The sequence below is a fragment of the Oncorhynchus tshawytscha genome, linkage group LG10 (assembly GCF_018296145.1).
Source record: "Oncorhynchus tshawytscha isolate Ot180627B linkage group LG10, Otsh_v2.0, whole genome shotgun sequence".
Classification (NCBI taxonomy): domain Eukaryota; kingdom Metazoa; phylum Chordata; class Actinopteri; order Salmoniformes; family Salmonidae; genus Oncorhynchus; species Oncorhynchus tshawytscha.
In genome coordinates this window covers 46,664,793-46,687,474 of record NC_056438.1, presented here as the reverse complement: position 1 = coordinate 46,687,474, position 22,682 = coordinate 46,664,793, and the positions used below count along the sequence as shown (strand labels likewise).

General features: G+C 43.1%; 1 protein-coding gene across 11 annotated transcripts in view; it reads right to left on the bottom strand.

Moving 5' to 3' along the window:
• Window positions 1-331: 331 nt before the first annotated feature.
• The window catches only part of LOC112260312 (cAMP-specific 3',5'-cyclic phosphodiesterase 4D), a 60,055-nt gene continuing 37,704 nt past the window's right edge, over window positions 332-22,682 (bottom strand). For 4 of the 11 annotated variants that reach the window (XM_024435317.2, XM_024435316.2, XM_024435326.2 and 1 more), the window contains 14 exons: window positions 19,351-19,542; window positions 18,615-18,656; window positions 17,972-18,008; window positions 15,811-15,884; window positions 15,613-15,659; window positions 15,196-15,317; window positions 6,762-6,855; window positions 6,302-6,477; window positions 6,033-6,131; window positions 5,675-5,839; window positions 5,430-5,529; window positions 4,959-5,236; window positions 4,075-4,257; window positions 332-3,931 (listed from right to left, as the gene is read on the bottom strand). In XM_024435317.2, the coding sequence (XP_024291085.1) occupies window positions 3,404-3,931; window positions 4,075-4,257; window positions 4,959-5,236; window positions 5,430-5,529; window positions 5,675-5,839; window positions 6,033-6,131; window positions 6,302-6,477; window positions 6,762-6,855; window positions 15,196-15,317; window positions 15,613-15,659; window positions 15,811-15,884; window positions 17,972-18,008; window positions 18,615-18,656; window positions 19,351-19,542 (2,137 nt within the window). In that variant the 3' untranslated portion in view covers window positions 332-3,403. The remainder of the gene's footprint in view (window positions 3,932-4,074; window positions 4,258-4,958; window positions 5,237-5,429; window positions 5,530-5,674; window positions 5,840-6,032; window positions 6,132-6,301; window positions 6,478-6,761; window positions 6,856-15,195; window positions 15,318-15,612; window positions 15,660-15,810; window positions 15,885-17,971; window positions 18,009-18,614; window positions 18,657-19,350; window positions 19,543-22,682) is intronic. The other 7 variants (XM_024435321.2, XM_024435319.2, XM_024435318.2 and 4 more) reach the window with 7 other exon arrangements.

Here is a 22,682-nt window from a genome sequence, read left to right as displayed (position 1 = left end):
TTACTCAGATTAAATGTCAGGAATTGTGAAAAACTGAGTTTAAATGTGTTTGGCTAAGATGTAAACTTCTGACTTCAACTGTCCATCACTGGGCCCAACCCATCGCACCACTGATAGCTCCTGATTCAATTATTTTCCCATCTATCCCTTGCTAGTATGACTGTAGTCAACATAAATATGTTTTTATTTAGAATGATTGTTTAAACAAGCTCCTATTGAAATACACTTAGATAACCGTAATGTAATCCGAATTTCGTGTCATTGGGGAAAAAACGTGTGTATCATTGTAGCATTCCATGGTCAACATTATTTCCAATAAGCATCCATGATGTCAAAAGCATGAAGACTCCTTTATTGAAAAGGTGGACAGGCATACAGTAACAGTAAGCGCTTAGAAACCCGTAGTAAACAGTTGTGTTTGGATTGTCGAGACTGCAGACAGGTGTTCTGGGCCAAGTTTCCCAAAAGCATCATAACGCTAATTTCCATTTAGCCTTGAGATGCTTTTGGGAAACTGAGACCTGTTCAGGAGAGAAACATAGGAACGGCGTGTCTGAAACTGGGATCTCCTACTCTACTAATGTTATCCAGAAAATCCTGAAAGTTTGAGTATTTTTGCTTTCTTTAATGGCAGACATAGGAAAACTTAAACATTTGGTTGAGTTCTGTAGTTGAAATCTGTCCCATTTTTTTTTTCTCTCCCAAAGCTCAGAAGGTAGCTACAAATAAATACTCCGCCTCCGACAAAGTCTATAGTTCTTCATTTCGGACATATATATAGAAATAATAAATAAACTGTACACAAAGCATTGTGAGGAAAGTATACAAAACAATAAATGAAATATACAAAACAATAAATGTTAGACAGTCATTGCGAGGGCTGGTGAACTTTTTGTTGTTGCATGACAGCTGAGGAAGGCAGAAAGGCTTGCTTGAGTTCTTGACTGTTTGTGCTCCTTAGCTACGTTATGCATGACACTGGATTCTCTCCACCTTATATCAAATCTAGGCTGAAAGAAAACATATGCAAATATAAGGCTCCAGAAAGTGTCATTTCTAGATCTTTCGTAAAAACACAACATAAATGTACTCCACGATGGCGGTTAAACGTTTGTGTTTCATCCACAGATGAGTTTATCTTAGTTACTTGAAAACTCTCCTTATGAATCTTGCAGCAAAAAAAAAAAAAAAAGTATATTTATCAAAATATATTGTGGTTAGTTACAAAAAGGTTAAATTCCATAACCTAACAAGTCCCCTATTTCAGCTGCAGTGGTCCAGCCTGTGCTGTGAATCAATTGTAATAATCAGGCCGTATAATACCAGAATACAGACAGAAAACTAACGTGGATGAGTCAAGTTACATTACACTCAACTGTGCTGGAAGTGCAGAGACTGGTGAAAGTACCATACAGAGTGCTTTGGTTTCTTTACAAATTCAATTCATCAAAACGTCCAACCATTCAAACATACCACTTACTTTAAGACAAGTACAGTTATCGGGGGATTAATTGTTCTGAAACCGAAAACCTATTTGGACAGAACGAGTGCACAGGGAGGGAGACGTGATCAACAATGCTGTCAGTCAGTCATTGATGGAAACTAGCCAGGGGCAAAATGGAAATTACAGTACGAATTGTGTCATGCTTGCCTGGCACTTGTACTGTCATTGGCTTTGTCCCTGTGAAGAGCAGAATATTGACCAATGACAAAGGGAAAGGGGGGGAAACATTCTGGCACAGAGAACTGGCCCATGACAGAATTGCGCTTGAGTGGCACATCTTTCACACATCTCTGAAATAGTTTGGCAAATATTACAACCTTTTCTTCACAAACCCAGATGACATAGTACATGCTACCAATGTATCTTATTTGGTAATTCAACTGGTGGAAAATGTGACCAGTGGTGATGTTACCTGTGGGAAACGTGAGACCTACTGTGTTGTAACAACAATAATGGACTTGAAAGGGCATTGTCCACAGACCTACTGTCAAACAGTTCTTATCTTAGTCCAGGTTCCCCCCAAAAAACAACCAGTTCTCCTAATGTGCCAGGCTATGTAAGTGCTGGTCACACCGTCCTCCAATGTGTTCATGGATTGGCACAAGCCCTTTCAAGCAGGACATTGGCTGTGAGTTCAATTGTAAAAGTGCTAAAAGTGGAGGCAGACTGATGAAAATGGGTGCCGTAAAGAGGTTAACGATACACACACAATTACAGCATAGAGCCGTGTGTTTACACTTTGAGTGACGTTCAAGAAATAAAATCATACAGAAAAGGGTTGAAGTCTTAACTGAAGTCTTAACCCAAAGTGCTTTGGGTACAATAAAACCATAACTAAACCCAATCCAATTAACATACCAATAGTCAATTTACAGTAGGCATGGGCATTTTCAATGCCTTGAATTGTATTACACGGGCTGACTTCAATTCCCGAATTTCAACACTGGGAGGCGCCAGGTGCAAACAGCATAGCTTTGTCTTACTTTTATGCCCCGACAACGACTGGCTCAGGGTTCGTTTTGTAGGTGTACACGTAACGGGTCGGGTTAGGACTGTGTGAGGAAGAACGGACCCTAAACCAATTGTTTTAGAGTTTGTAATGCTGCTGTAGTGCTGCTGCTTCAGTCAATCTTAGCACAAGACCCCATGCGAGGCACCTAGTAGCAGTTGCAACAGTGGTACCCAAAAAGTGTTGCTGCTGCATTTGAAACAATCTCTTCCTCAAACCATTCTGAAGGCCTGCTCTGTACTTTGTCCTTTTGTGGTACATATCTGGTAAGGTCTGCAGTTGACCAGTAAAAACCACTTTCTGCACTCTTTTGAAAGGCCTTGAATAAAATATCAAATCATCAACAGTTGTGAAGGCAGGCAAACATTGCCATTGGCCAAATTCCTGTTTATTGCGCTGTGTGGCATAAAGTCTCAAAAGACATTATGGCATTTGTTGTTACTAAGTTCAACGCGCCGTCAATTGTTTCAAGCAGTCATAAGTAGTCAAAAGGAAGACGTGTCCCCGCAAAATTCCTCGCTCCTTCGTCGTAGACCTGGCTGTCAAAACAGGAAGGTTGGTTACCTCAGCGTCTCTTGAAAAACGTAAGCCAAACACGGTGACGCATGTTCAACTCCGAAACATATCGGTAAAACACAAAAGACCAGCTCAAAAGCACGGTTTCCTGTTCTCTGCAACCTAACTAATAGGAACCGTGGGGCTCTCCTCTCTCCAGTGCAAGGTGACTGCTGTGTAAGTGCAGACTTCCTGAACGCACCCCCTTTACGTTCTCTACCTCAGCTTTGTCCTGCATTCAGTCCAAGGAAGCCAAAGATGGGGGGGTAAAGGGTTCAGGGGGAGGCACAGAAAATCAACAAAAAAAACTAACAAAAAAGAACATTGCACTGGTGTTATGTACCTAGCCTGAAGCGCCTCACACCGGCATTACCTTCTTGGTCATGTTCTTTGTCTTCGGCTGCCTCCTTGTCTGGGTCAGAGTCGGTGGACAAAGTCGTGCCACCGAGATTGAGGACAGAGGTGGCCATTTTGGAAAGCCCCTGATAGTGTGGGTGAGCAGTGGCAGACACGGAATGGAGTCTGCTGTCCGGGTCAGTTCTAGAAGGCTCCGCCCCAGTGCTACTGAACCCCTCCTCCTCTTCTGGGGGGCTCTCTGTGTCGGACTCGCCTTCCTCCTCTAGGGTCAGCTCAAACTGGAATTTGTCTGCGATGGAAGATCCACCCCCTCCGGACCCCATGGCTCCCCCAGGCAGGCCCACCTTGTCCTGGGCCTCGGGCGTAGGCGAGGGGCTGTGGGGGATCATGCTCTGGTACCACTCTCGGTTGTCCTCTAGCGTGTCTAGGATCTCCTGGGCGTCGGGATGGACCAGGTCGGCCCACGTCTCCCACAGAGGGTGAACGATGTAGTCTATGAAGCCCACCTGGAGGGGAAGAGGAATATATTCATTGTTGACATATTTGCCAGAGAGGCAGACCTTTATCCCGAAACAGACAGCGTATGTCTCTATGCATGTGTACATAGTGTGTATCTGTGTCTCTGTGCTTGTGTGTGTCGTAACCGCACCTGGTTCTTCTCGATGGAGGCGTTGTGTTTGTCACACATGGGGCTGATCTCCATGCCCTTGTCCCTCTCCCTGTCCCCCTGGGTGAAGAACTCCACCATGATGCGGTCGGTCCACTGGCGGTACAGCTCCAGGGGCTTGGTGGGGTTACTGAGGTCAGCACAGTGAACCATGTTCTGGAGGACCTGGAGAAACCCAAAACCCACTTCTTATTGAGCATTGAGGAATGAAACGGCCGTAGAATCATATCAGTCAATCAATCCAATCTATTTTGTAAAGCCCTTTTTACGTCAGCAAGTTGTCACAAAGTGCTTATACAGCAACACAGCCCCCCAAAAACCCAAAGAGCAAGCAATGCAGATGTAGAAGCACAGTGGCTAGGAAAAACTCCCTAGAAAGACAGGAACCTAGAGAGGAACCAGGATCCGAGGGGTAGCCCAGTCCATTTCTGGATGTGCTGGGTGGAGATTTTGAGAGTACATGGCCATTAAGGCCAAATCGTTCTTCAAGATGTTCAAAAGTTCATAGATGACCATAAGGGTCAAATAGCAATCACAGTGAGGGTGCAACAAATCAGCACCTCAGGAGTAAATGTCTGTTGGCTTCTCATGTCCGAGCATTCAGAGGTCGAGACAGCAAGTGCGGTAATATGACAGTACTATGTTCCCAATGGTTCAGTTGGTAGGAGCATGGTGCTGTCAATTTAGGTAAATGTTTTGGGGTTTAATTCCTGAATATGCCAAATATACTGAATGAATGGGTTAATTGTAAGAGGCTTGGGATGAAAGTGTCAGCCAAAATGGCCATATTATCATCTAATTCACGTCAGTTATGCTGAATACGAATTCCTGCTAAGAGAATGAATGGGATTCTTTCTGAGTCTAACCTGGATGCGATCTCCATAGTTGTCCAGCAGCAGCACTCCAGAGCTGGTCACTTTCTTGGTCTCCACCATGGTCTTCAGGTCCGCCAGCAGGTTCATGTGTTTGGACATGTCTGTGGCTAACACCATGTCTATGACCATCTTGCGTAGGGACTGTCTCTGTTTCTTGCTGAGGTTCTGGAAGATGTCACAGTTGTTCTCCTGCAGCAGCTTGAAGCCCACAGCCAGGTGGTGGTTCTCCAGGACTGACACGTCATTATACATCAGGGCCAGCTCTGAGTCTGAATGGACACACAGGAGAGAATGGAACAGTGTTGGACAGACAAAGACAGATCTATATACGCACACACACGAAGAGAGATATTCTACAGCGGGGGGTCTCAAACTGGTGGCCCGTGAATTGATTTTAATGTGGACACACAAAGGATTCCAAGATTTGAAACATCTACATCCTAGTGCCCCATGTGAACTCACTGGTGTTAATGAGGAACTGATTGGACACCCCCGGATGGTCCACATCATGTATAGCACTGGCAAACAAAGCAGCCAAGATCTCCAAGTCAGTGAACACAGCCTGCAGAGATGGTAGAAACACAGGGATGTTAATGCAGGTAAATACCGTATGTGTGTGGGACTCATACATAGATATAACAACAATACGGTATTAAAAATACAGTATTGTTAGTTTCTAGCTAAAAAGTTGTATTGTATTGACGTACCTCCAGGGCGGGGGTGGAGAGAAGGACATGGGTGGACTGGACCACATCTGCAGCATGGATGTTGTTGTGGTAGGCCACGTCGTGGTGGTAGTGGTCCTCCAGTGTCATCATGAAGGTGATGAAGGTGTCTGCAGGGATCTTGAAGGACTTCCGCAGCTCTCGCTCCTATAGAGGAAACATAGAAGGGGGAAAAAAATGAAATTGTCATCATAAGAGAGAGACTACTTAATTAGACATCATTCTATGTAGAGAAATGTAATTTTAATCACATGAAACACACTTTCTATCCTTCAAGACAACAGTGACATCATCTAAGTTTCCCAAACAGTATCTTTGTGGACGCAGATGGATGACATACCTGGAAAATGGAATACATCGCCACTGTCAGTGGACGATTCGCAGAATATTCAGATATTTTGAAAATATCCACACCCCATTGGTTTATCTCTTCCAACTCCTGACAGATGGAAAAACATTTCAGTTAGAAAGAACAACAGATCCTTTACCCCCAAAATATGCTGGGGGCTACTAGATCCTGTCATAAGTGACAACTTGTGACAGAACAGAACCCTAAAAGGGAGGTATGTTCTAGTTAAATCGTCAGAAAATAAGGGTTGTGTAGACTACCTTGGCAAGGAGGCTCTCCTGACTGGAAGGGACCCCGAAGCGGGGAATGCTGGAGGGGGCCACACTGGGGATCAGGATAGGCTTCTTTACCCCCACGATCTGGGACATGGGGCGCTTCTTCTTGTCCGTCTTCTCCTTGGTGGGCGGAGACATGATCTCCATGTCGTGTTGCTTTTCTGTGGTACGGACAGACACGGCGCGTTATTACACATTGACACCGTGACAACCATAGGTTCAGAATGGTTGTCTATTGAAACTAGGGCTGGTGCCACTTTACATTGAGTTGAAGTGCCACAGATATCATGTGGTTACATGGAATTATATTGTAATGGTGTAATGACATGTCACTATACAATACATATACATTAGTAACTATTAGGTCCACATAACAGGCCTCTACTAGCACAGTCAGTGAAGGCTTGTGGTGGGGGGGGAGAGAGAGAGAGAGAGAGAGAGATACCTAGGAAGGTGCTGGAGATGAACTCTGACACCTGGTTCCCTGATCTGCTGGTCTCTGATAGCTGAGTAAGCTCCCTGTTCAGCATCCTCTTGAACTGGGGAGACAAACCACAACACACTGCATCACTCTGACTGTACCAATATACTTTCTACTGTAGACAGTGGACATACACATTGTAGGCACATGTACAGTACACAATGAGACATTTAGTAGTATGCAGTAAATGGTGTGTCACTTGCCGTCCAACCACAGCTGAAATAATACACTCTTAGAAAAAAAGGTGCTATCTAGAACCTAAAATTGGTTCTCTGGCTTTCCCCATAGGAGAACCCTTTGAAGATCCCTTTTTGGTTCCACAGAGGGCTCTACGTGGAACCCAAAAGGGTTCTACTTGGAACCAAAAAGGACACCTGAAGAACCCTTTTGGAACACTGTAGTGCAGTAATACCACTTCACATACAGCGGTAACCTTTTCTGAGTATGTCTTCTGCAAGACTATGTAGCTGGCATTAACTTTTCTACTGAAGTGGATGAGAATAACACCATTGTCTTTCTGAGATGCAGGGTTCTCTTCTCTATAAATATACACTATCTATACAAAAGTATGTGGACACCCCTTCAAATTAGTGGATTCCTGCTATTTCAGCCACACCCATGGCTGAAAGGTGAATAAAATCGAGCATACAGCCATGCAATCTCCATAGACAAACATAGGCAGTAGAATGGCCTTACTGAAGAGCTCAGTGACTTTCAACGTGGCACCGTCATAGGATGCCACCTTTCCAACAAGTCAATTTGTCAAATTTCTTCCCTGCTAGAACTGACCCGATCAACTGTAAGTGTTGTTATTGTGACGTGGAAACGTCTAGGAGCGACAACGGCTCAGCCGCGAATGGTAGGCCACACAAGTTCACAGGACAGGACTGCCGAGTGCTGAAGCGCGTAGCGTGTAAACATCGTCTGTCCTCGGTGGCAACAGTCATCACCAAGTTCCAAACTGCCTCTGGAAGCAACGTCAGCAGACAATGACATTCTAGATGATTCTGTGCTTCCAACTTTGTGGCAACAGTTTGGGGAAGGCACTTTCCTGTTTCAGCATGACAATGCCCCCGTGCACAAAACGAGGTCCATACAGAAATGGTTTGTCGAGATCAGTGTGGAAAAACTTGACTGGCCTGCACAAAGCCCTGTCCTCAACCCCATCAAATGGGATTAATAGGATCGACAACTGCGAGCCAGGACTAATCGCCTAACATTATTGCCCGACCTCACTAATACTCGTGGCTGAATAGAAGCAAGTCCCCGCAGCAATGTTCCAACATCTAGTGGAAAGCCTCCCAGAAGAGTGGAGGCTGTTGTACCAGCAATGGGGGACCAACTCCATATTAATGCCCATGATTTTGGAATGAGATGTTCGACGGGCACGTGTCCACATACTTTTTGTACCTCAAAGTTGGTTCAAGAACGTTCTGGGGAAATGTACAAACCGTTTCCCGCAACGTAGCAAACGTTCAAGGGAACTGAATGCACCTCAGTATCTAGGCGATCTAGTTTGAGGCGTTTCTTTCACCCCTGCTACGTTAGGTGGGCCCTAGGTTGCTCAGCAAGCGTAAACAGTCGTGATCGGTACTCCGGACTGCCAGTCATCATCTAGCTCTAGTATGAGCCCGCCCCCTCGGTGACAGTCAATCAAGTGACGCCTTCGTTTCATGTAGTGTACCTTCATTGTTCCCTGTGCTTCACTCATAGTGGCTAGAGTACAGGCTGGCTAGAATATCCTAATGGAGGAGCTGGCTAGAATCCTCCTAATGGAGGAGCTTACAGAGGAGGCTGAGTAGAGAACTCTTCCTTCATAGGTGCAGAAGATGATCAAACAACGTATTATGTAATCATCATACACAAGGATAATAGAGATCCCCCTCTCTGAAACAGTGGCAGTCTGCTCGGAAGACGCACACCCACAGATATATATATATATATATATACACAGTGGGCTCTAAAAGTATTGGAAGAGTGACGCATTTTTTGTCCTTTTGACTCTGTACTCCAGCACTTTGGATTTGAAATGATGCAATGACGATGAGGTTAATTTGAGAGTATTTTCATCTATATCGGTTGAAGCGCTTAGAAATTACAGCAGTTTTTGTGGACACAGTCCCACCCCCCATTGTGTCAGTTTGGAGTCACTTTTATTGTAAATAAGATTAGAATATGTTTCTAAATAATTCTACATTCATGTGGATGCTACCATGATGAGTGAGAAAGTTAGACTCATAAATATCATAACCTCAAGATATGCTAACTTCTCACCATTTACAATAACATGGGAGGTTAGCATTTTTGAGGGGGTGTGATATTTGTGATTCTGTAACTTTGTCACTCATCATTATTCACGATTCAATCAGGACTATCCGTAATCATGGTAGCATCCACATTTAATGTAAAAGTGTTCAGAAACATATTCAATTCTTATTTACAATTAAAGTCAATCCAAAATGACACAATACATTATTTACCATTCATTTCTATTGGGCAAAGTTGTACTACTTTAACAGGCTTAGAAAGGAATTTGTCCCAATACTTTAGGTCCCCTAAAATGGTGCTGTAATTTCGTAACAGTTCACCCGATATAGACAAAAATACCCTCAAATGAATGTTGACAGTCTGCACTTTAACCTCAGTCATTGTATCATTTCAAATCCAAAGTGCTGGAGGACAGAGCCAAAACAACACGTGTCGCTGTCCCAATACTTTTGTCGCTCACTTTATATGGGTCATTCTACATTCTACCACTCATTCTAAGTGGTACAAATTGGGGGTTGGAACATTTAAAAAAAAAAATCCCATTTGTATAGTAGTTTTCCCAAACTTTCAGCACACATCTTCCAACATATTTTTTATTTATTTATTTCACCTTTATTTAACCAGGTAGGCAAGTTGAGAACAAGTTCTCATTTACAATTGCGACCTGGCCAAGATAAAGCAAAGCAGTTCGACACATACAACGACACAGAGTTACACATGGAGTAAAACAAACATCAGGTAGACATATAGAGTATAATCGAGGGCTTTGTACTGTATTTATTTAACAATATATTTGCTATTGCCTTGGATTAAATTAGAACATACCATGATGTAAAGAAATGTTTGGAGATTTAACAGTTGCTTTTTTTTTTAAATAGCATTTTTGAGATGGGACTGCAATTTGCACCACTTCTGTAGACTCAACCATATGTGAGACACGCACACTTCTTACACACACACACACACACAAAGATAAAGGGACACATCTGCATGCACATACATGAATGGACGTTATGGACTCACTCTACGCTCACGCACTCCTGGATGCACACACACACACACACACACACACACACATGCCCACACACACACACACACTCACACACACACATGCACACACACACACACACACACACACACACACACACACACACACACACGCTGCAAAGACAGTATCACTTCCCAACTAACTGCAAAGAACTCTGCAAACAAGGACACCTGTACTACACATTCATTCACCGAGAAACACGTGTATCTCATCCCAGCCCAGCCCATCTTACCTCAATGTACATCCTCGACACAAAAAACAAGTAATTGACTTCGGGCATTTCAGCACCAAATAAATCATGGAGTAGAAAGAAATTAATTAAAGACCAGATTCCTTCCTCTAGCTACTGTACTGTGTTTACAGTCCCTGGTACTGTACAAGCAGAACACACTCCGTGCTCCTGTCCTGCTTGCCTGAACTCCTCAATTCCACTGCAAGCAGACAGTCCACAAGAAAGCCTTTTTCTCACACGCTACAGGAATGGGCGAAGATAAAGAGTTTGCTCGCAAAAGGCAGGGAGGCAGGAGAAAAAAAAAAGCCAGGCTGAGGATGCGGGGTGCTGGGGAGCATGGCCGAGAAACGACTCCTGCCTCTCTCCCTCAGCAGCACTATTCTGCCTGCTCTGTGTGTAAACTCCCAACTCCAACCCCCTTCCATATTGCCCAAAGGAAGGAGCCGATCGGTGGCCTGCTGCATCAGAGGCTGGGACAGGGGGACAGAGCTCATTGGCCCATGGTAGAGGAGACAGGTGGGGGCTGGTTGGGTTGGAGGCGGGGGGTTGAGGCTGCACCATATGCACCAAGTTTGAAGATGATGTGAGGGAGCCCGATGCCTTGAATGGCTGAGGTATTTATTTCACATATATATGAACGCATGGATGCGTTGCTAGTACTAACATGATGACGCTATGAGGAAAGAGAAAATCCTCATAGGAAAATGGGAGAATGGGATGATTTGGCATGATATGCAACACGCTGTAGTATCATTATCATATTATACATGTAAAAATCCCAGATATTTGCAGAAAGCAGAGTAGAAAATACATTATTTTAGAAGAAGATAGAAGATATTTTCAGAAATCCAATGCACATTATACACTGAACTAAAATAAATGCAACAATTTCAAAGGTTTTACTGATTTACAGTTCATATAAATTCATATGGCCCTAATCTATGGATTTCACATGACTGGGAATACAGTTGCATTTGTTGGTCACAGACACCTTTAAAAAAAGGGAGGGGGCGTGGATCAGAAAACCAGTCCGTATTTGGTGTGACCACCATTTGCCTCATGCAGCGTGACACATCTCCTTCGCATAGAGCGTGACACATCTCCTTCGCATAGAGTTGATCAGGCTGTTGATTGTGGCCTGTGGAATGTTGTCCCACTCCTCTTCAGTGGCTGTGCGAAGTTGCTGGATATTGGCATGAACAGGAACACGCTGTCGTACACGTCGATCCAGAGAATCCTAAACATGCTCAATGGGTGACATGTCTGGTGAGTATGCAGGCAGGTCATTTTCAGCGTCCAGGTATTGTGTACAGATCCTTGCGACATGGGGCCGTACATTATCATGCTGAAACATGAGGTGATGGTGGTGGATGAATAGCACAACAATGGGCCTCAGGATCTTGTCACGGCATCTGTGCATTCAAATTGCCATTGATAAAATGCAATTGTGTTGGTTGTCTGTAGTTTATGCCTGCCCATAATATAACCCCACCGCCACCATGGGGCACTCTGTTCACAAGGTTGACATCAGCAAACTGCTCGCCCACACAAGTCCATACACGCTGTCTGCCATCTGCCTGTTACAGTTGAAACTAGGATTCATCCGTGAAGAGCCCACTTCTCCAGCGTGCCAGTGGCCATCGAAGGTGAACATTTACCCACTGAAGTTGGTGACGACGCCAAATTGCAGTCAGGTCAAGACCCTGTTGAGGAAGACGAGCACGCAGATGAGCTTCCCTGAGATGGTTTCTGACAGTCCTTTGGTTGTGCAAACCCACAGTTACATCAGCTGTCCGGCTGGCTTGTCTCAGACCATCTCGCAGGTGAAGAAGCCAGATGTGGAGGTCCTGGTCTGGGCTGATGTGGTTACACGTGGTCTGCAGTTGTGAGGCCAGTTGGACGTACTGCCAAATTCTCTAAAACGACGTTGGAGGCAGCTTATCGTAGAGATTCAATTTTCTGGCAACAGACATTCCTGCAGTCAGCATGCCAATTGCATGCTTCCTCAAAACTTGAGGCATCTGTGGCATTGTGTTGTGTGACAAAACTGCACATTTTAGAGTTGCCTTTTATGTCTCCCAGCACAAGGTGCACCTGTGTAATGATCATGCTGTTTAATCAGCTTCTTGAAATGCCACACCTGTCAAGTGGATGGATTATCTTGGCAAATGAGAAATGCTAACTAACAGGGATGTAAACAAATTTGTGCACAAAATTTGAGAGAAATAAGCTTTTTGTGCATATTGAACATTTCTGGGATCTTTTATTTCAGCTTATTTATTCAGTATATTTCTTGATACAATACAATGTGGTGAAGATGGTTAACATACAAACTTGGTCAAATAGACCATACAAAGATGTATGGCAAAGGGTGAAATATTCATGAAGACAAACATACTTTTCTTTTATAGGAAAAATCAAGTGATGCAGAAACATCACCGAGCCCTCTCCTGCGAGTTGTTGCAAGGTGCTAGCATGGATGATACCTCCCACTGGCTCTACCTCTTCATTGACTAATCTGCAGCACATGAAACACACCAACACGTGTGTGTGTGTGTGTGTGTGTGTGTGTGTGTGTGTGTGTGTGTGTGTGTGTGTGTGTGTGTGTGTGTGTGTGACTGGCGTGAGTGTGGTGTGTGCATCCATACAGAGCCTGTGGGTGTTGGATGGATGTGTGTGTACCCAGACAGAGCCTGTGTGTGTTGGGTGGATGTGTGTGTACCCAACGCACATGGCTCTTGCGTAGGCAGGCTAATCATGGAACCACACAAGCTATAAACGAAGAGTATTGTAGTGCTATTTTTTTGCTGGACATCATCATTTCTTAAAGTTTGTAGGCTACCAACAGATAGCCTATCGAATATCATTATAGAATATGCATAAAATGCCAACGCCCACACATATTGTCTCAATAAATTGTTTTGTGTTTAATACCCTCAAACACCAAGTTAGGCATACCTAATTGCAAAATAGGCCATCATCACTGTGGATGATAATTCTTCACGTTTGCAATGAAACATGCAAATTGCATCTGCATTGCCAATCATTTGATCTCAATCAGTTTCATGGGAATATTCATTTAGAGCTTCATGAATTATCGTTTCATGAGCGAATTAGCGCAGATGGTGTTAAACTATAAGCCTTTCTGTATTTTGATTCAATCAAAGCACGGTCTGCTCTATTGAGTTTTGGCCGCATGCAGTTTCTTTTTGTTGACTATTCAGCTAACCATCCTAAAATGTAATAGGAAATGAGGTGGTGTTTTTGGTATTACAGTAAAGTTATACTAGTATTTTAACCAAGTGGAATTGTCATTTATTTAAATATACTTAAATCATACTTCATGAATATATTTAAGAACATCGACGTATGTCCGTGATAAATATAATTTGGTATATTTAAAATTATAAAATGATAAGTATGGATCCTGCCTGCTGATTGGTTGATAACTATTAGTTATTCACAATAGTTCATGCAAAATGCCATGATGCCATGATGCCATTATTACATTTCAAGTATCAATGTGCATCCAGAGTCCCGCAGCCCAGCCAGCCAAGCATAAACTTCATCACCCACGGAGAAAAGCATCTATACATTATTTCCCCATGCTTCTTGCCTAGCATTTGGTTTGCTACAGTGGGGGTAAACATGTTTATTTTATCAATGTAATCTTTTATTTAACTGGGCAAGTCAATTAAGAACAAAGTCTTATGTACAATGACAGCTTCGCCGTGTGCCTATCCGCCCTGTGTAACATGTTGACTTAGCTTTTTTTGGGATCTCCACTGTGCCAAGCATATGAAGGTGACGAGACTGACAGCTTCTCTGATCCAGGCCGAATTCATCTGTCAGGATTATTATAATGGATATATCCAAAGAATTGGCAATAGATGTGATTGTGTGTTAGCTTTAGTTGGTTAGCTAGCTAGCAAAGGAGAAGTAACGTTAGCTTAGCTATCTTATTGACTCGACAATCAGCTAATTGTTGCTTATTTCTAATTTATTTCTTATTTTTAATTGTTAGCTGAAGTTCTTGTTGCCTATTTAAACATTATTTATTAAATTATTATTTATTGAAGTTCATGTCACTCGTCATCATCATTGAACCGCTGCTTGCTAGCTACAGTACATGCTAATGATTTGTTTAACATAGCAATGTGGATATATATATATATATTGCTCACGTTGACATAAGTGTGAAATAATATCATTTTTTCTCTGTTTTAATGGTTGGGGTTTACATGTTTTGGCTAAATGTGATACAAATTCTCTGTAGATTCATTTGGCTAGGTCACGATGCATACAGCATACAGCACTCTACATCGCAGTCATTCATGACAACTCTTCATAAAGCCAAGATGATTCTAAATCACTGGTGGTCGCCTTGAGCTGGTAGGATATTGCATCTTGTTTAAGTCCATCATAGCGAATTAACTCAAACTGAACCAAATCTTGATGTAAGACATTAGTAGCGTCAACCTTACCATTGAAGTCAAGGGTACAGGTGACTCATTAAAGCACCCAGGGTTATCTGTGTGTGCGTGTGTGTGCGCGTGTATGCGTGCGTGGTTTTACTATCCTTGTGGGGACCAGAAGTCCTCACAAGGATGGTAAAACAAAGAAAAATTTGTTGGGGACATTTCTCCGGTCCCCAAAAGGAAAAATGATATTTTAGACTTAGGGGTTAGGTTTGCTGTTAGGGTTCCATTATGGTTAGAATTATAGTTAGGGGTTAAGGTTAGGGTTAGGTTAAGGGTTTGATTTAGGGTTTAGGGAAAATAGTATTTTGAATGGGAATCACTTGTTTGGTCCCCATAAAGATAGTAAAACAAATGTGTGTGTGACTGTACCTTGTTGGAGGCCATCTCGCTGACAGAGTGGCGTGTCTTCAGAGTCTCCAGCTGCTCCAGACACCAGTCCAGCTCGTCCAGAGTCTCCACGGCCAGCTGCTGGAACGGCTCCTCTGTCACACCCACACAAGGACAACACACAAGGAGATGAGCCCATTGATTCAAAGTGCTTTCAACGTTCATTCAAGAACCAATGATTCAATCCAGAATGTTGTCCAATGACGCAAGTCCCCTTTGCGGTTTCTATGGATGGTTATATTATCAGTTCTGTTTAATCAGTCAAACAAAGATGGGTAACCTAGGAGGCAACCTTGTTAAGATCTCGCCCAACTTTTGTAAAGCAAAAAAAAAAAACTTTAAACTGCTGAATGAATAGTCAAACAAACTCAACCAATCACATACTTCAGAAACCCTCACCTGCCAAGGTTGTCTTGCACATGGATGGTGGGTTACTGCCAGTTCTTCTATGGACACAGACATCCCAGTTTGAGTCAAGTTTATAAATATATATATATATAATGCATATATATCTACTTTGTATCTCCTGTTCACTTCATTGTTAAAGGATTTGGGGGACATGCGAGTTTGGGTATGAGAGGTGTAGATTGAACGTACTTGCTGGGTTGACGATCTTGCTGGTGGGTCAAAACGGCGAAGTTGCTTCTTACCGTCCTCAAACTGGCAAGTACCTACAAGAACGGTAAAGATAAATAGGGTACGTCATCTCTACATTGTGATAGTTGAGGTCCGTCATGTATGAGTAAAAACACATACAAATTGTTATTTCAACACTAAATTAGTGGGATTCATATTTACCCTGTGAGTGTTTGTATCCAATCAAATTTGCCGTTGAATGTAAGGTACCTCAATTGTTTGTGTAAAATATTTTTGTCAGAATGCCAAAAGCTACACTACAAAAAAAGTACCAAAAGTATGTGGACACATGCTCGTCGAACATCTCATTCCAAAATCATGGGCATTAATATGGAGTTGGTCCCCCCTCTGCTGCTAAAAAATACTCCACTCTTCTGGGAAGGCTTTCCACTAGATGTTGGAACGTTTCCGTGCGGGGACTTGCTTCCATTTAGCCACAAGAGCATTAGTGAGGTCGAGTAGTGATGTTGGGCGATTAAGCCTGGCTCACAGTCGGCGTTCCAATTCATCCCAAATGTGTTCCGTGGGGTTGAGGACAGGGCTCTGTGCAAGCCAGTCAAGTTCTTCCACACCAATCTCGACAAACCATTTTTTGTATGGACCACGCTTTTGTGCACAGGGAAATTGTCATACTGAAACAGGAAAAGGCCTTCCCCAAACTGTTGCCACAAAGTTGGAAGCACAGAATCGTCTAGAAAGTCATTGTATACTGTAGCATTAAGATTTCCCTTCAGTGGAACTAATGGGCCTAATCCCAAACCATGAAAAACAGCCCCAGACCATTATTCCTCCTCCAACAAACTTTACAGTTGACACTATGCATTGGGGCAGGTAGCGTTCTCCTGGCATCCACCAAAACCCAGATGGTGAAGTATGTTTCCACTGCTCCAGAGTCCAATGGCAGCGAGCTTTACACCACTCCAGCCAACGCTTGGCGATCTTAGGCTTTTGTGCGGCTGCTCAGCCATGGAAACCCATTACATGAAGCTCCCGACGAACAGTTATTGTGCTGACGTTGCTTCCTGAGGCAGAAAGGAACTTGGTAGTGAGTGTTGCAACCGAGGACAGACGATTTTTACAAGCTACGCGCCTCAGCACTCGGTGGTCCCGTTCTGTGAGCTTGTGTGGCCTACCACTTCGCGGCTGAGCCGTTGTTACACCTAGACGTTTCATCTTCACAATAACAGCACTTACTGTTGACTGGGAGCAGCTCTAGCAGGGCAAAAAAAATTACGAACTGACTTGTTGGAAAGGTGGCATCCTATGCCAAGTGTAAAGTCACTTAGCTCTTCAGTAAGTTCATTCTACTGTCAATGTTTGTCTATGGAGATTGCATGGCGGTGTGCTCAATTGTATACACCTGTCAGCAACGGGTGTGGCTGAAATAGCCGAAACCTCTAATTTGAAGGGGTGTCCACATACTGTTGTATGTATAGTGTACCTTATAAGCCCCACCCCATATGTCATACATGTCAGAGTCTGGGCGCCCATCGAAATCTTGAGTCAGCACATTAAAAGAGATGGTATCTGGTTTCCTGCGGGTGTCTTACCAGTCAGCAGCCATATCGAGGGAATGCCGTATTAGATTCCTAGCTTGTTCAGTAAAGTGAGTCCAGCTGTGACGCACTTCCCCCGTCATAGGCCCGGCTGCCTGGATGCGCCAGCCACATGCCAAAGGCTGTTCCGGTGGTCCTCTCTACTAGTGTCACCGGTGCCTAGTGACAGCTGTGACTTCACTGGGGCAATGGCAACAACCTATTTATAGGTATTCTTTTTTTTTAAAGTCTTAGTTACTCAGGGTTAGTCGGTGTTCAGTCAGATTTACAGTATGAGTTATTTCCTTGTTGTGTTGGTGTGCTTTAAGAAGGTGAAGCTACATTACAGCTAAATCTCATTCCATATATCTATTCTTTAAGTCTTTTGTATGTTTATTGGCTAGAGAGAGGTAGAAGAGAGACTGCTGAAAGAGCAATGAGCAGGATTCAAACCTATGCTAGCAGCAATACACTGGTCATGTGCTCCAGTGGCAGCAGCCTAGACCCCTGGACCCCCCCAGGTAATTTGCTGAATCATTTGTTCAGCTCAAAAACACAGGAAAGGGCACAATATTTCCAAAACTAACCTGTGCAAATGGTGTCACAATCATGTCTTCTCCATGTCTACAATGGAGAGAAAAAACAGAACAAAATGAGGTTACGTCTAGACATTGGTTTAGTCCATGGTCTTGATGTTTTCAAAGTACAGTAATGGAATCAGTGAAAAAGTTAAACAAATTGCAACCACTTAGTGCGCATAAAATATTTAGGTTAATTAATCCAACATACCTACTGTGGTACTAATGACTACTGTGCACATGACACATTTGCAATAATCCTAATCCTTAATCAGGACAGTTGATCAGTGTCTGAAATAAAACTTCAACAACCTGACATTAAAGCAAAGAAAAAAGAGAAGGGTAAACCAGGCCAGGTGAAATGCAGGTCAAACAAGGGATGCCATGCACTGTACATGTTATGAACCCATGGGGTAGGGAGACATTAAAGTGCAACTTGTAAAGTTATAGGGTTGGGGAGTTATGCTAAGGTATTTTCTTGAAGCTTCACATGCAAAACAAAAATGGCTTTCTCGGGGGTCACCTAGGGGAGGGCTAAAGTTTTAGTCACTGGTGCCATGGGGAGGGGACAATGGCTCTGAAACCTGTAATGGAGAATGCAGGACAGGCCTTTGAGGGAACCTAAGTCAGTGTTTTGTCAAGTTCTTCTCACCGAGACAACCAGTTGACTTCCCAGTGCTTCAAGCTTTCTTCCCTTTAAAAACAGAGGCAAGAGTTGGTGACCTGCAACCGATTCATCACAAGCTAAGGTGTTCAGACACGTGGAAACTGGCTTAGGCTGACAGTAGGCTGGAAAACCAAACAGCAGAAGAAGAAGAAAGAAAATATGGAAGTGGCCAATTTTTCCGACTTTGTCTATGTCTCATTCTACCGAAGCAGAGTTGACATGCAAGCGTGCTGGGATGGAAAGAACTGCTGGTTTCAGTAATAGGGGCTTTCAAACTGGAGGACGGTAGATTTTCCAAACCCACAGAGCAATATGGTTTAATATAACATTTTGTGCTAATAAAACTGTGTGACATTTTTTTTAAAAGAAGCACAATAGAGAGCTTAAGATACAGTCCACTTAGTAGACTCTTTCACAGAATAACTTAAGGGACCACACAAACTACTGTAGTATAAGGGAAAGATTTCAAATTGGCCTAACGTGTTCCTCATGCTTTCCCTTATGGAAAGCGATCCAAGAAATGACTTGCTTTCCACATATGATTTGATCTGTTCCACAAAACCATATCTGTATATAACCTTGGAGTGGAAAACCTTGTATCATCAAGGCCCACAGTGAGACATCTCTGCCATGACACATTTTTGTTTACCAATTGATATGAAGGGAAGGTGAAAGGTCACAGAGGGAGACATTTAACCAATAGGAAGGGGGGGGCACTTACAGCTCACTGGCAGTGGAGGAGTTCCTCGAGGGGGCCTTGGGTGAGAGGTCAAAGTCAGAGTCGGAGCGGTAGAGGAAAGATTCCCGGCGCTGGCTGTGGGCGTAGTTGGCCTGGAGTACCAGGCCGGAGCCGGGACTGGCCTGGGGGTCCAGAGGGCTACGCCCCACCGACAATCCATTCTCAACATCAAAACTATGGGGGAGATAAAGAGGAAGAGAGAAGATGAGGAAATAATTCACTGTTCTCAACATCCGGTTCTCACTCATTTCTTCCTATCGTTCATCATTGTAATAATCATGCTCCAAAAATCATTGGAATTTCTTAAAAACTATGCTCTGTCACTCAATAAATTGAACGCACCTTGTGCACACAGCATGCACTTACATTTTGTTGTCACACAATACACAAAAAATGGAATAATTCGCAACAAAGGACTCTTCTTTGAGACTGACATCACCCCCCACACACACACACCCCTCCTCATCAAATTAAGTTAATTTGAGAAAGCCCCCAACCTAAAAATATCAAAATGGCGTCAATCCTCGCACAAGCCCCTTTCAACAACAAATGTGATTTATCAAAAGCACAGGAAATGGCAGCATTTAAAAAAAAGGCCCATCATTGTTCCAAGTCACACCGATAAACCTGATATGAAAGAAAACATTTGTGGTGGAGAGGGGAACAAAAACATATAATAAGGCATTGTGGAGTTGGGTACGTCAGAAAACATTTCAATGGCACTCAGGAAGAGCAGTGTGTCTGAATGGTGTTGGCTGGTCAGACTGTGGGAACTGGCTATTTGATGACGAGGGTCAATCTGAGGTAGCTGCTACCAGGACTCCTATCAACTATAAAACCACCTTCATGGCAATTCTATAAACTATAAACCATATTTAAGGCAATTCATATAGATATGAACACATCCCATATGAATTCAGATTACTGCATCTCTGCCATGCGTAGCCAAGGTTGACATGCATGAACAGTTCTCTTTGATAATAACGCACCTCAATAGTCTAAAGGGGCTTCCTCTCCTCGTCTCCTTCCTTTCATCTGCGACAGGTCTTAAAAACACAGGTGGATCAAAGGGGACCCCCCCAAATGAGTTCTACACTACATATCTGCCCCATCACATCCACCAGCAGAGCATTTTCAGATCTGTGCAGACAAAGGGAAGGAGACGAGATAAGGAAGCCACTCTAGATTACTGCACTGCCTATAGTAGAGGGAACTGGGTTGCAGCCACGCATTGATTGGGCTGCAAGATCAGACATGTGATGTAGGATTCGGTGGGGAGATAAAAATAGCCCTTCAGTATTGACGTGGTAGAATGTGAGTTGTGCTATTTATAGACTGTAGACTCTTCAGGTAGTGTGGAGTGTCCCGATCCCACCGGGCCTGGTCCGTCTCCAGCCAAATAAAGGCATTTCCACCTTGATCCACATCCACAGTCCTCCAACCTCCGCTAACATCCAAGCTTTGCTCCACTTGATATGCGGGTTCTGATGAACTCCAGAGCCCGAAAACCGTGGCGGTTCTTCGGACAGAGACGGGATGTAGTTCGATCCCCTTGCAAATAATTAGTGCAGTGATATGAGAAAAAAACAAGAAAAAAAAACATCACGCTAAAACCGTTATGGAACACGTAATTGAAACTAACCCGAGCTAGAACTTTCCCCGTAGACGTCTCTCGTCTGATGACACGAGGCAATGAGACAATATTAACATCTGTCGTTTGTCCAATGAGCTATTAAACAGTAGAGCCAGTGGTTTCATGGCAAAAATCTAACTTTCTGCTCTGTTTTGGGAACCCCACTGGAGGGATTTATTTTGCTGGCAGTCAGGTGCATAGAAATAGATATTGATACATAATAGATAGTACATACTTCATACATTATTATGGTCATAGTACATCATATTGCCAAAACACCTGTTATATTGAATATATCACAGCATAAAGTACTATGTCTATATGCAGGAACATGATTTATACAATGAATGTATTTTCTGATTGCAAAAATTGTATACAATGTAAGTTTGAAAAAATGATATCTACACAATCTATTATATTTATATGTACATATTCTTATTCATTCCTTTACACTTGTGTGTATAATGTAGTTGTTGTGAAATTGTTAGATTACTTGTTAGATATTACTGCATGGTCAGAACTAGAAGCACAAGCATTTCGCTACACTCGCATTAACATCTGCTAACCATGTGTATGTGACCAATAACATTTGATTTGATTTATTATATACAGTGGCAAGAAAAAAGTATGTGAACCCTTTGGAATTACCTGGATTTCTGCATAAATTGTCATCAAATTTGATCTGATCTTCATCTAAGTCACAACAATAAACAAACACAGTGTGCTTAAACTAATAACACACAAATTATTGTATTTTTCTTGTCCATATTGAATGCATCATTTAAACATTCACAGTGTAGGTTGGAAAAAGTATCTGAACCCCTAGGCTAATGACTTCTCCAAAAGCTAATTGTAGTCAGGAGCCAGCTAACCTGGAGTTCAATCAATGAGACAAGATTGGAGATGTTGGTTAGAGCTGCCCTGCCCTATTAATAACAATCACAAAATTTGAGTTTGCTATTCCCAAGAAGCATTACCTGATGTGAACCATGCCTCGAACAAAAGAGATCTCAGATTAAGATTAAGAATTGTTGACTTGCATAAAGCTGGAAAGGGTTACAAAAGTATAGCTAAAAGCCTTGATGTTCATCAGTCCACAGTAAATACAAATTGTCTATAAATGGAGAAAGTTCAACACCGTTGCTACTCTCCCTAGGAGTGGCCGTCCTGCAAAGATGACTGCAAGAGCACAGTGCAGAATGCTCAATGAGGTTAAGAAGACTCCTAGAGTGTCAGCTAAACACTTACAGAAATCTCTGGAACATGCTAACATCTCTGTTGACGAGTCTACGATACGTGAAACACTAAACAGGAATGGTGTTCATGAGATGACACCATGGAAGAAGCCACTGCTGTCCAAAAAACATTGCTGCACGTCTGAAGTTTGCAGAAGTGCATGTGGATGTTCCACTGCGCTACCGGTGACATATTCTGTGGTTAGATTAAACTACAGTTGAGTTGTTTACAAGGAACACACAACACTATGTGTGGAGAAAAAAAGGCACAGCACACCAACATCAAAAACTCAACCCAACTGTAAAGTATGGTGGAGACGGGGCATCATGGTTTGGGGCTGCTTTGCTGCCTCATGACCTGGACAGCTTTCTATCGTCGACGGAAAAACGAATTCCCAAGTTCATCAAGACATTTTGCAGGAGAATGTAAGGCTATCTGTCTGCCA